Source organism: Chiloscyllium plagiosum, unplaced genomic scaffold (assembly GCF_037043375.1).
Source record: "Chiloscyllium plagiosum isolate Xiang-an unplaced genomic scaffold, Cpla_swu_hap1 HiC_scaffold_26, whole genome shotgun sequence".
Classification (NCBI taxonomy): domain Eukaryota; kingdom Metazoa; phylum Chordata; class Chondrichthyes; order Orectolobiformes; family Hemiscylliidae; genus Chiloscyllium; species Chiloscyllium plagiosum.
The window spans coordinates 16,056,457-16,071,214 of NW_028270164.1; the positions used below are offsets into that span (position 1 = coordinate 16,056,457).

The 14,758-nt window shown below is 40.5% G+C and overlaps 1 protein-coding gene across 1 annotated transcript; it reads right to left on the bottom strand.

Moving 5' to 3' along the window:
- Positions 1–3,775: 3,775 nt before the first annotated feature.
- LOC148145094 (pepsin A-like) lies at positions 3,776–13,089 on the bottom strand. Its single transcript, XM_087973511.1, has 9 exons — positions 12,936–13,089; positions 12,676–12,838; positions 10,348–10,465; positions 8,207–8,325; positions 7,306–7,505; positions 5,742–5,861; positions 5,466–5,610; positions 4,649–4,747; positions 3,776–4,490 (listed from the first exon to the last, which is right to left on the bottom strand). The coding sequence occupies exons 1-9, from the start codon at positions 12,989–12,991 to the stop codon at positions 4,344–4,346; spliced, it is 1,167 nt and encodes a 388-aa protein (XP_087829637.1). The 5' UTR covers positions 12,992–13,089; the 3' UTR covers positions 3,776–4,343.
- Positions 13,090–14,758: the final 1,669 nt, after the last annotated feature.

Consider the following 14,758-nt stretch of genomic DNA (forward strand, 5'->3'; position numbering starts at 1 on the left):
TAAAATTATTTCTTTCTCACTTGAGGTTCTCTAACATGACTTCTCACAATGTTCAGTTGCTCTTTAAAGGGTTTCCTTTCCGACAGCCTCTGTATTTTTGAAGTGTTTCTGGCTTTTCTCTCTTTTCCTGCTCATGTTCCTGCCCTGGTGCTTCTAACCTCGTTTTCAAGGAGGATTTGCCTTTGGAGTGCAGCAGTTGCTAGTTGCTGTTTCCACAACTGTTGTAGCCTCATTCTATCAACAATCCCATTTCAGCTGCTGACTGCTTGTCTGTGCCGTCTTAAAACAGTAATACTCTTAAAGTAATAAACCCAATTTCTCTCAAATTAAAAGATCAGGTTTAACATTTGCACAGTGACACTTTCTCAGAATCTGCTGCCAGGCTTGCTGATCTTTTCCAGCAATATTTGTTTCTGATTTCCAACATCTGCAGCTCTTTCTGCTTTCAGAAGATCAGGTACCTCCTCCACAAATCTGGATAAATATCATTTATTCATGTGGATCCACAACATTCCTAGGGTTGTTGGGTAATTTATCACCCTCTGTTGTTTTGCTATGAGTTTGTCTGTTTATTTAAGTTCAGACTAGACTTCAAGGAGTTTCTTCAAACAAATCTGCATTATATAAATGTTGACCATGTAGTGGCCATCTCTGTCCTCAAAGCACCTGTTCAAAGCATCACCATTATACTGCTCTCACTGTAATGTCACTGTATACCTCATCTGCAAATTCACAAGTCTGTCGAGCTGTCAAAATGGTTTTAAGGCAAAGATGGATAGATTTTTGAAAGGACCTAAGGGTTATGTAAGCGGGCGGGTAAGTGGTGCTGAGTCCATGAAAAGATCAGCCGTGATTTTATTGAATGGCAGAGCAAGCTTGATGGGCCAGAAGCCCATTCCTGCTGCAATTTCTTATGTTAATGTGTTTTTATCATTTTTATGATATAAACTGCATGATTAAAATATTTTTATATACTTTATTTTAAATTTGGTTTGTGGCTCATGGGTTTTCTGCATGTCTGAGTTAATAATGAACTTTTAAGTATTTCTGTAACCATGTGGTTTCTTTTTAAGACAGTTTGTGCAAGCTACCTTTGCAGCATTAGTGGGTATTTTCTTCCTTTAGCCTGTTTTACAATTTGGTAAGGTCGACGTTTAGGTCTATTAGAAATTTCCAGGTTTAGTTTTTTTTTAAGTTTAGAGGAAATAGCCAGAGACTTTTCCCCAGGGCAGGATTGACTGGTACAAGAAGTTATAGTTTGAAGATATTAAGAGGAAAGTATAATGGAGACGTCAGAGGTAGGTTTTTCACACAGAGAGTTGTGAATGCATGGAATGCGTTACCAGCGGTGGTGGTGGAAGCAGAGTCATTGGGGACATTTAAGCTACTGCTGGACATGCACATGGATAAGCAGTGAGTTGAGGGGTGAGTAGGTTGTTACTATATTTTACATTTTACATTAGGCACAATATCGTGGGCCAAAGGGCCTGTTCTGTGCTGAACTTTTCTATGTTCTATGAAACACACATAGCTCAGAGCTTTGCTTTGTTTTTGGCAGTGCAGTGAAGTGTGTAGATGTACAGAGCAGTCTTTCTGTGAAGGGAAGAATTTACCATAACCATCTGACCTTTTGAGTACAGAGTTAGTGACAGACCAAACCAGAAGCACTAGGATTAACAAAAACTGAAGAGGGTATTTGAAGCTCAGTACATTTAAGATCAGAAGTATGATTGGTCCAGGAAGAAGCTGACAGCATTCTGTAAGTTATGTAAGCCTACTAAGGTGTTAGGAAAATATTTCCTTTCTCTGGTTTGACTGCTGGATAAGGAGTGCTTTCGGATACTATACCAGGGATGCTGGTTTTGTTTAGAATTTTTAAGTTAGTGTGCTGGGATTAATAGATTTGCTGCTTGTTTGAAAATGTTTGAATCTGTAAATAGTTTGGTTTATTGTATTTTATCTTCATTTCTCTTGGTTGACAAACTTTTCTTTTGTTGTTACAACAAACTCTGTAACATCGTGTGCTTATGTTTCAGAGTCAGAACACCTCATTAAAATAAAAAGAAACGATATATGATGTATCAAACCAGGTTTGAGTCTGGGATCTGGCTTGTACAGTAATAACAAGAGCTGGGACCATAACAGGTTCAAAACCCTGCTGTGAAGCTGTGGTAAATGAAACAGTTTGGAAAACTCTAGGGAAATACACTGTTAATAATGCACTTTTAACAACAGAATACTATTTTGTCTTTGTAAAATAAAACACCCTAGTTTAAGCTCAGTCAGAGCGTTGTGTCCTCTTTTTAAGTGCATCAGATAATGAGAGATATTGAGGCTTTAGAAGGGGTACAGCAAAGACCTTAGATGCTGAGATTATGATTCCCTTCATGGGGTAACATACAATCAAGAGGCACAGATTCTGAACAAAACATCTCCCATTTAAGATGGATACGAGGAGAAGTATTCTCTCTGAGAGGGTTGTTAGTGTGTCGAATTCTCTATCCCAGACAGCACTGTCACTTGGATTAGTGAAATTGTTCAATAGGTTTCCGGCTAGGAACCCTCCAACCACAAGGGATGAACTCGGATTTCACCAGTTTCCTCATTTCCCCTCCCCCCACCCTGTCTCAGTCAAATCCATCAAATTCAGCACCGCCTTCCTAACCTGAGATCTTCTTCCCGACCTCTCCGCCCCCACCCCAGTCTGACCTATCACCCTCACCTTGACCTCTTTCCACCTATCACATTTCCGACGCCCCTCCCCCAAGTCCCTCCTCCCTACCCTTTATCTTAGCCTGCTGGACAAACTTTCCTCATTCCTGAAGAAGGGCTTATGCCCGAACGTCGATTCTCCTGTTCCCTGGATGCTGCCTGACCTGCTGCGCTTTTCCAGCAACACATTTCCAGCAATAGGTTTTTGAGACCATAATAAAGTTAGCCACAATCTTATAGAAAGCAGAGCAGGCTTAACAGACTAAGAAATTCTATTCCTGTTTCTATGCCATACATTCTGATTGATCAGCATCTCTGGCTCTGAAAAACTGATTCTACAAATGCGGAGCTACATTCACACAGAAGAGCTTTTAAAATGTGTAGCATTCTCATCAACTGTTTTGAAAGTCTCCACAATGATAATTATGTTTCTTTCTTAGCTTGCATCTTCCAAATTTATTTTTGTATTTCACTCATTGATGTAGAATTGAGTTACATTGGCAACTTTTTACTTCCTCCATTATTGTCCCTGTCTCTTCTTCAATCAGCGTATTCAATCAGTCTGGCTGTTACTTGTCCTGCCCTTCGATGCCTCAGATCCTCTATCGGAAATCCTAAATTGATATTGGCATTGCGAAACAGGAAATGTACATTCTCAAAAGAAAGTGATTAACCTTTTATCGGGAGACAGTGACTGGTGATCTGAAAACATCGGGTGATTTCTGCACAGAAATCTGGGGAGCGTTGCTGGCCATCTTAGAATTTCTAAACCAGGGTTCACGAAAAGTCAGCCTGAAGTGGAACTGTGAGTGCCAGCTTGAAAGTTTGGGAATTTGCAATGAAATTATTCTGAGACATAAATGGAATCAGAACTAGTCCTCATCCGTCCAACTTTCTGTGCACAATCATTAACAAGACTGTCTCCCAAGATTTACAAATTTCTATTGGCATTTGATAAACTGTGAAATGAATCAATCATTACAGCAAACAACTCAAATGTGAAATAAATTCTGATGCCTGTGCATACAGACATAAAAGGAATAAGAGACAGAAAACTGGGAAATTGCATTTCATGATTTTATTATATTATATCGTTTTAGAAGCTATTGTAATGACAAGATTCCAGAGATTAGAGCAGGCAGCTGTGTGGTGTTAGGATCACATTTACACCAACTCAGATTTCACTGCAGACAACGTCCACCTTCAACAGAAACATGCACATCTCTGGAGAGTATCACAGCTCCAAGAGTTTATCACAGCGAGTGTCAGAACCAAGAAAGAACCAAGTAAAAGTGTTACACAATCAAAGTGTGGGAATAGTGAGACTGTCTCTATGTTCTCATTTCTAAACCAGATCCAGTGTCCTTAGTCTATTTCTTTAAAAACCCACTCTGACAAGGGATTTAATCACATTCATTTGTTGTAAGTTAATGTGGAGCACTGCTGAGCACAGTCCACAGGCTATTGCCAATGGTATAACTTTATTCAGAGCCATTCAAGAAATGAAGACTTGCTCCATTACTCTGTGCAGCCATGTGACAACTGCAGTGCTGGGGTACTATGTGATCACTGCATGTCAACTCAGAAATACCAATCAGGGTGTGTTTTTAATGAGAAAGTAAAGGAAGGAATTAAGCAGCCTTAGCCAAGCCCACACGGTTGTTCCCCACGTCGAAAATGGAATAATATTCCCCAATGAAAACATCTCCCAGAATCCAGAGGCTTCCACCAGAAACACCAAATCCACTCATGCAGCTTCTTTGGTTGTTGTAAGTGCTCTGTAAGGAAAACAAGCACAGTTAACACTGGCTCATATCATCATCACCTTTAGTGAGCATTACATTATTGAAGAGTATTGAATATATTCAATGCATTCCATTAAATCTTTTGAAATTTTAGGTATATTGTAGCACAGTATAGTTGTCCAAAAACATACCTGCAAAGTGTAGGCTTGTGGGGGAAGAGGGAAGTCAACTCCATTGATTGTGAAGACCACATTGGGCATGTTGTACAGATTGTTACAGTTTATGGTGTCCTGCAAGGAAACAGAGACAGTATTCAGTCACTGTGTCCATGTAAGGATTTATAAAAAAAAAATCATGGCGCATTAACATAACTCTAACATCATTTCAGAACGCAATTATGTGTCGCAATCTGAATGCACAAATAAAAGTGAAAGATTAATGAAAGGAATGACAGTTTTGAGGATGTAATTTACTTCCTTTTAGGATTAACTATTAATATTTCTGAATATTTGTTGAAGAGTTACTGGACTCAAAATGTTATCACTGCTTTCTCCCCACAGATGCTTCCAGACCTGCTGAGTTTCACCAGCAATTTCAGTTTTGTTTTGAATATTTGTGTTCCTCTCAACTTTAAAGTGAGAACTGTTTTTTGGATTAAACTTTTTTCCTTCTAAAGCTGCACTCTATTTCAGAAGAAACTTCTGTCCGAGAATGTGCAGTTTCAAAAATGTAAAGTCTCTTTACCTGAATATTACTGCAAATACTGATGTATTTTGCATAATTTCTGAAGGTGTATGCTGACTATAGTGACTATTGTCACATCTTTATTAGAATTCAACATGTACTTCCAATAATTGCATCTTTGTCCCTCCACCCAAGCTGCTAGAAACTTATAGGCTTTTGTTGAGCAAATTGTCAATGAGAATTTGCAACATTTTTGCAAATATATTCATCTGCATTTTGTAATAACCTAAATGTTAGAAGTGCATTAAAACATGCCATCTTTACCTGGCCATAGTAACTTGGAGTTGCTCCAATGTACTGCTGAATTGTGTTGATGGGTGTGCTGGGACCAACAAGGAGAGAAGTGCCAGTGTCAACAATGGCTGGACAACCTCCACTGCAGGCCACAACCTGCCCATTGATTGTCACCCTGAGGGAGAGAAATGAATCAAGAGTTAACGAACATTCAAAAGCTCCCAAACTGATTGGGCTAAATGAACAATACAAAATTGAGCCAGTTCAAAGTATCGATCCTAGTTGTGGATGGGGGTAATCACTTACCGGTCAATGAGGATTTGCCAGTAGGCCTCACGAGTGACGGGAACCCAGTGAATTTGACCTGTGTAGTGACTTGAGTCAATTCCACCAAACACAATTTCACTTCCAGATGCACCGTCCTGTCTGTAAAACATAGAAGAGTCAGAAGCAATCTGAGAAGCAAAGAAAAACATCATTGCCATCAGCATATTTTTGGTTTAGAGAACTAGTACTTGGTGCTGAGACTTCCTGTATTGTGTCAACGTCATTTTCAGAAATCCCTCGTCAAAAGTCATTGAGTATAAGCTTACCATAAGTACTCTGGGCAACACTAACAAATCCATCAGATACTAACTGCTCAAGTTGAACAACTATGTCTTTTCAATCAATTAAACAGGTTATAATCTGTGCTCTGTTCGATTTTATTGCTTTCAATTCAGAATTGAGTTGATGACGCCAGAGAAAAGATTCAAAGTTGAAATCAAAGCACTTTGAAAGAATGAATTTGAATTGATGCATTCATTTCACATCATCAAGATAGCTGTAAATGCCCCACAATCAATTCATTTGTTTGAGTAGTGTTAGGTGAAGGGGTAAATGTAGGGGAATGGGTTTGGGAGGGTTACGCTTTGGCGGGTCGGTGTGGACTTGTTGGGCCGAAGGGCCTGTTTCCAAACTGTAAGTAATCTAATCTAAAAAAAAGTGTCTTTAATATTGCAGACAAACCTAGCAAGACTTGTAATCAGCAGCTGTAGGAACTCAGTAGAAATAGAGCATGTACTTTATTTTCTGAAACAAAAAATATTTCAATCTCAGCCTTAAGTTTTTTCAACAATGGAGCATTCTCAACTGTCATGTGTGCAGATGCAAAATGTTCAGATGTTCTGATTTGATACAATCCTCAACATTTCAGCCAAAATGACTGGTCATTAACCCTGGGATCGTGCCATTGTGTTCTAGATTGCACAGCTCAGAGGGTAACTTACTAACAGTTTCTACCCGGCTATATGCCTTGTGAATCTTTCAACCTTGGAGAAATACAGAGGTGATACTCCATTTTCCAGGCATGCAGTGTAAGTTTTAATTCGACTGCACTTAAAGCATCTATTCCAATGTTTGCAACTGCCAACCAAAGTTTCAGTCTTTCTCTCTCAGTCTCTCTCTCTCTAAGTGACCACACCTCTATTTAATTAATCATAGGGAGTAGTGACAGGCGACAGTTCATTGAACATCAAAGAGATCACCTCTCCGTCTTCTGAATTCCATGGAATATAGAATGGATTTACTGAGCTGAGTGAACCTTTGATCAACTGCACATTGGGAACCAAAAAGCACATAGGTCTTTCATGTGTGAGGTATTGTACCACACTATAGAAGTGACTCTCACATGTTACTCAAATTCACAATTGAGTTTGATTTCATGACATCCCAACAAGGAAAAAGGATATTCATAGTTCAGGCAAGATAAGTATTTTGAGTGAAACATTCACCGGTCTGAACGGACTACACCCTCTCCAATGCCAATGCCAATATCCACTTCATGCTTCATTCAGGGGCAAACAGTAAGGACCATGTGAGAAGTGCTTACCTGGACAGGTAGACAGAAAAGAGAGGCTCATCCACCAGATGCTGAGACATTAAGTTCTCAAACACAGTTGTAGCTCCTGATGCTGCAAGAGATGGGTAGCCCATTCCCAGAATTCCGTCAAACTTAACGTAGGAAAAGAAGCCACCGGGTTCACTAGTGCTGAGACCAAATTCCTGACTGCGGATGTTGATGTTTGAAATCTAGGAAGATAAGGTCAAGTGAGTAAACCTGAAGAATTCAGCAAAACATTGTCTTGTGAATTAAACTTTCCCCATAAATTGCTGCAACATTTCTTGTCAAGTCGGCTTCTCAACACCCACATCGCTAATAATGAACACCAATGAGATAAATTGACAATAAAACCTTTTTAAGGAATCCTGGCTTGTGGATACATTTTGGAAAAACAATGAAGGAGAAAATGTATGTCCCTGCTTGAATAGTAGCTTGTGGTTATTTCCATTCAGTTCACTGGGAACCAAGAATACTCCAGTACACTCAGTGTGCATTATTTGTACAACTGTGTTTGATCTCGCAATTTTTGGATTCAGAGTGTTACTTCTTTGCTACAGCAGATACCCAAAACATGTGATATTTTATATCCAACACAATAGACATAAGGATGTGAATTGGCCCAATTGGCTGGGAATATAGGAAACACCTTTGTCAAATTTCTAATGTGAAGGATTCTGGCAAGATTTATTTCAAATCATTATCTTGTAATTTGGCACGCACTCTGCAACTTTCTCATTACGTATCCACACAATGTCTTGGCTTCTAATTGAAACAACACGTTAGTTGGACTGCAAGAATTTAATGTCTGCACTTTCTAGATGTAACATTAGACACCAATTATCAGGGTTGTGTCATTTGATTTATTTGATGAAGTTCACAATTGACTTACTCTGACAGTGTCATATCCCAATATTCCATTCATGGCGCCTGTTCCATACTGGATAGATACATCCTGGTTGTTTGAATGGTATGTTGAAGATGCACTGGGATTGAATCTGTGATGCATTGCTGTAATGGAACATACATGTCATGATATTAATAAGAAATGTTTGAGCAATTAATCGAACACAGGAAGAGAGATTTGTGTGAATAAAATCATCTATTACTTCACATTTGAAAAATGTTTCAGTTTTGACTAAGAATCCTTTCCAAATTCCTGAACCTTCCTACATGTTTACCTGTTGCCTTTCCTTTCAGGAGAAATCCTGAAAGGCATTTTGTGTTCATGTGTGATGAGGTTCTCTGAGCAGGACATAACGCTTGCTTGTATACATTCACCCACATATATACATTCTGGTGCACTGGGGGAATGCCCTTCAGTTAGCATCCTCATTGATATAGCTTAAAAATACAATAATCAAATACACTTAGACACCAGAATTCTTCCAGGGTGGAGCAATGTTTGGTCAAAAGCTGGGGATATTCTCTTGAGTATTGAGGGAAATTGAGGATGTTGTGAAACTTGAAAGGATTCAGAAAAGATTTGCAAGGATGTTGCCAGGGTGGGAGAAATTGAGCTATAGGGAGAGGTGGAATAGGCTGGGGCTGTTTTCCCTGGAGCGTCAGAGGCTAGGGGCTGTCCTTATAGAGGTTTATAAAATCATGAGGGGCATGGATAGGATAAACAGACAAGGTCTTTTTCTTGGGGTGGGGAAGTCCAGAACTACAGAGCATAGGTTTAGGGTGAGAGGGGAAAGACATAAAAGGGACTGAAGGGACAAGTTTTTCACGCAGAGGGTGGTGCATGTATGGAATGAGCTGCCAGAGGAAGTGGTGGAAGCTGGTACAATTACAGCATTTAAGAGGCATCTGGATGGGTATATGAATCGTAAGGGTTTGGAGGTGGTTGGATCAAGTGCTGACAAATGGGACTAGATTGGGTTAGTATATCTGGGTGTATGGACGAGTTGGATCAAACAGTCTGTTTCTGTGCTATACATCTCTGTGACTGTATGAGTAACTGAAGAAGATTAGAATTTCTTGTGATATTTTAGACAAGTGGTTCGAGCAAAGCTTTTGCCATCAGCTAATCAGATGAGGGGCAGGATTCAGGGATTTGAGCAAGAGATGCAAAAGGATATCAGGAGGTACTTTTCTTTCCGCAAGTGGTACTGATTGGCAGTTGCCGCCTACGAGGGTGACAGTCATCAAACTGACCAATTACTTAAAAAGAAATTTGATGGGATTTCGAGGGAATCAACCAGTGGAGCTGTGGTGCTGACGCCGGGAATGACACTGACACCACAGAGACCAACATGAATTTGAAAGACTGAAAGTTATTCTGAGATTCCAGGACATAGTGTCAAGAAGAATTCACCTTCATATGACACTTTTAATTTGTTTTGTTTATTTATAACATTGAAGAGACTTTCTACATTCTTTCAGCCTTTCAATCTGATTTGTCATTTCAAACACAGCACTATCTTTTGCTGCAATGTTCCTGCCCATCTATCTCTTTGTCTTCTATCCTTGCCTCATTTCTGAACATTGGACCATACACATCTATTGGATTGTTCCTGCTAATAGGCAAAGTTCCTGCTAATTGCCTTCTGCAGGATGGCTGAGCAGGAAGGCCTTCAGCTCTTACCACTTACTATCAGGCGTATCATATTTCCAGGTTGGCAGTCAACCTGTTTCTCTGTGTGATAGACGTACTTTCCATGGCCAGCAATTTCTCATGTGGAATCAACCTTGGAGTTTCCGTCCCACATGAAGTGAAGATATATGAAAGCAGCAAGACCTCTTACCTTGGAGTACAAACTGGTAATTATTTTAAGTTAATGTTAAGTTTTTAGAGTAGGTTCACTCAAATGTTTGTCCATTTCCAGAGGAAGCCATTGCTAAAACCATCAAGAAATTAGCATTCGAATAAATTTCTTTCCAAGCCTTTTGATGGTTTACAAAGCTCATAGCTAAGCTACAAATACTCAAGAAATGTCATTCTCTTTCAATCTTGTTCTACAGCTGAATTCAACAAGAAGAGTGGTCATGTAGAGAAACATGTTTAAATCGGTAGTAACATTTACTCACTGCATGACTGTTCAGAGCAGTAAACTGAAGGGACCCAGAGGTTGGATGAGCCAGTGTCAAAGATGACGGTGAAACTCTGTGGTGGATTCCCAATGCTGATTGCTCCATAGTATGACAACTGTCAGCAAGAACGAGAAGAGCACAACTTATCAACTGGGAATATAGTGAGCAACGCGTGTTATTCATCTTGTTATATTCTATACCCTTTAACAAAGGTAAATCCCCCCATAACCACTTTATGAAATAAATGACATAGAAGCAGTCAAGTTCGTTTGGAAGAATAAGTGATCTTTCTGTTCTGTTGTTTTGTTGAGTAATATATCCCATTGCTAAGATAATGTTACATTTCAATTTTCACCCTTTTGATCTCAAATCATATCTCAAATCCAACTGTTGTTAAAAATAATGCCAAACTGTTACACTAGACTAGCCAGCAGCCCTATCACAGTTAATTAAGTGCACACTGTAATATCAACCATTGGTGAGAACAGGCATCATCAGTAACTTCTTACACTGCAACAGAAACTTTGACTTTAGATTGGATTTGGTATTCTGCATCAAGCTCCATACAATCAGAGAATAGTTACAAGCAAAGCAGAAGGCCATTCATTGCAACATGTCTTGCTGACTCACTGCAACAGCAACTCATGCAGTCCTCCTCCACTATCTTCCCCCACAATCCTGTAAGCATTTTTATTCAGTTAATTCTCCAGTTTCATTTTGAAAGCTACAATTGAAGTAGCCCCGTCCACCGTGTTAAGCAGTGCATTGGAGATCCTAGTCAATAGCCGTGCTCAATTGTTTTTCCTCAAACTCCATTTCTTCCTTTCCTAATCACCGTTCCTCCAATGGGGAACTTCCATTCTGTCCACACGATCCTGATCCTTCATGATTCAGAATCTTCCAACAAACTTCTTTTTGACTCAATCTTCGTCACACAGAACAGCCTTCCACCCGTGTGAACTATCCCTGTGACTGGGATTCCTGGTCACCTCCGAACCCATTCTCGTAAATCTTTTCTGGACCTTCTCTAATGCGTCATTCCTTAAATGTTGTGTTTGGAATGAACATAATGCTCTAGTTCAGGCTGAATCAGTGTTTTATACAATAACGTCCTTGCACCTATGTTCTGTGCAATTATTTATAAAGCCCATGTACCTTATTAATTAATTAGTTCTGCCACCTTCAAACAATTTGTGCATGTGTACAATAAGATCTCTTAACTCATGTACCCTCTTTACTTCATATTGTCTCTCTGCCCTTTCTACTGCAATGGTTATTCCAACCGCAGGGGATGAACTTGGACTTCACCAGTTTCTTCATCCCCCCTCCCCCCACCTTGTCTCAGCCGGATCCCTCCAGCCCGGCACCACCTTCCTGACCTGCAGTCTTCTTCTTGACCTCTCCGCCTCCATCCTACTCCGACCTATCACCCTCACCTTGACCTCTTTCCACCTATCACATTTCCAACGCCCCTCCTCCAAGTCCCTCCTCCCTACCTTTTATCTTCTCCTGCTGAAAACTCACTGCTCATTCCTGAAGAAGGGCCTGTGCCCGAAACGTTGAATCTCCTGTTCCCTGGATGCTGCCTGACCTGCTGTGCTGTTCCAGCAATAAAGTTTCAACAATGTATAACTTCACACAACTACGGTAAATTTCATCTGATAAGTGTTTGCCTAATCCAGCGAACTATCTCTGTCCTCTTCATTTTGACTACTACATTTCTCACAGTTCACATTACTTCTGAATTTTGTTTCACCTGCAAAGTTTGACACTGTGCCCTGCATATCCAAGTACCGATCATTGAAATAGACCAAGATCTTTAAATATTGATCCCAGGGGAAACCAATCTTATACCTTCTTCCAGACTGAAAAAGATAACTTCTCATCACAACACTTCACTACTTGTCACTCAGTCAACTTTATATCCAGAGTGCTAATTTCATTCAACAGGTTTTAACTGTATTGGAAAGCTTGCTATATGGCATTTGGTCAAATGAGTTTAGGTCATCCACACATTATGACAACCTGTTATTTGAAAAAAATCAATCAATTTAATTAGCTTTCTCGAATTAATCCATATTTCTCTGAGAGATTTTCAGCATATGACAACAGCCCACACTTGATAGCTAAATCCCACCCTTGCGGTTTTGTGCTGTTAATTATAACAGGTTAAAGAACAACATCATGTCTTCCAAAAGCACAGTTTATCTACTGAATTGTTATCACTGATTAACAACAAGCCTCATGGATAATGAAAATATATGCAGAGGCTTCAACAAATATAGTTTATGATGTATTCTTCTTTTTTGTTGATGGGTGACTTACATCCAGGTAGTTAATCATTGGTTCCGTTGTATCCAGAGATTGGGTGCAGTAGGGCACTTGATATTTTGAGCAGGGATCATATGGATGTTTCATCAGGAATTCTTCCAGCAGCCCTTTCTCCTGGAGAACATCACGGGCAGATTTGCCCTTAATCAAAGGCATCCTGCCAAGAAAAGAACAAAAGTTATAAATTTTGTCATGTTTTATTCTTCCTCGCTGTCAGGTTATTTGTTCTCTCTCGTCGTGTGGCAATTTCCGACCTGATCACACATTCCGAGAGCTGGATACAAGCGAGGGCGACAAGTAGCCACTTCATGTTGCCAGTTGGGTTGGTTCAGAGACTCGTCAGAATCTGAAGTGTTGTGTCTGAGCAGCAACATTTATACCGACTGTAATCAAACCTTTCCATTGTCACGAGGCCTCCGATACGATCATTCAATATGAGAAGTAAATATTAATGTAGTCATGATTGTTTTATCTCAAATGTAATCTCTCATTAATTAAGGGCACTCATTGACTTCAGTCATAGTCAATTGCGAAAGTTTGGATTTAAAGCAAAGCTTATTTAGTGTTCTGCAATTAATGCCTTATCACTGATAATGTAACAATAAATAAATTTCAAATCAGTTTCAGTCCAATGGTGTTCGAGCTAACAAAATTGCAATCTCACAAGTTCCATAATATTCGCATCTGATGGAGCACATGGGCATGACCTATGGGTACTGTAAAGTCCTTCAAGGGCAATGGCATCGTCAGAAATAGCCACAGTGCAAGTTGAGGGCATCTGCTATCACAATATTGTGCATGTGAAGTGCGTGGATTGTCCAACTGTGCAGGGTGCAAATCCTGGTCTCAAGCAAACTTGACCACTGCAGATTGAGGATAGTCATCTCTATGGAATCTTAAAAGTTGAAAATCTGTGAGCCACAAATCACAAAGATAATATAAAATTTCCTCAGGTACAAAGGTGTGGAACTGATTTCCTCTCACCTTGAACTTTATGTGTACTATGTCTTCCTGGGTGGTTTGGGACTGTGAGGAGAAGGTCCCGTTTGTCATTCTCCTAACATGACCCTGACTGGTTCTGCATTCATTGGAATAAAATCCTTCATCAAACATCCATGCAGATGCATCCCATGGTCTTTCTTGTTGGAGTGATCCATGTCCCATTGTATGGAGAACGATGTTAAACAGTCCTTTGTGAGTGATGCGAATGGTGACTGCTCACATTGCAAACGACCAGTTTTCTTTCAGATAATCTCCTCACCGGTGCATTGCAAACTGCAGCAGGGGCTGTTGTTGGTGTGGCTGCAATGTAACAAGGGCACAGACAAGTGGAAGGAGAGCACAGATGTTCCAGCAAGTCTGGGAGCAGCAGCAACTTCTAGCAGTTGCTGAACAGCTTCCACAGGAAGAGGCCACTGCTGAAGCTCCCTTCAGGATGTGCAGGGGGTACAGGAGGCCCAGAGTCTTTAGTTCTTAACGCCATTTCCTTTGGATGTGTGAAGTGCAAGGTCATCTCAGGTTGAAGGGATCCCAAAACACTGTCACAGAACCATTCCAACTGCTGGATCATGGCCAGTGACATGGAAGGGATAGGTGGCCACCTTATTTCAGTGTTTCTAAAGGTGACAGCTGCGGTAAACGTTAATCCTACTGGCTGTTTCCATGAAACCACTCAGAACCTCATGGGGTGGCACCATCACTCAGTGGTTAGCACTGCTTGCTTACAGTGCCAGGGACCTGGGTTCGATTCCAACCTTGGGTGACTGTCTGTGTGGTGATTTCATGTTGTCCTGCTGCCTTTGTGGGGTTCCTCCAGGTGCTCTGGTTTCTTCTCACTGTCCAAAGATGTGCAGGTTAGGTGCAATGGCCTGCAAAATTGCGCGTAGCGTCCAGGGATGTGCAGGCTAGGTGGGTTAGCCATGGCAACTGCAGGGTTACAGGGTTAGGGTGGGGTGCTCTTTAGAGGATCAGTGTAGACCTGGTGGGTCAAATGGCCTCTTTCCACATTGCATGGATTCTATGATTCTATGCCATACAAGGATGGCTGCTGGGACACAAGAGATACTCTCTGCAACCA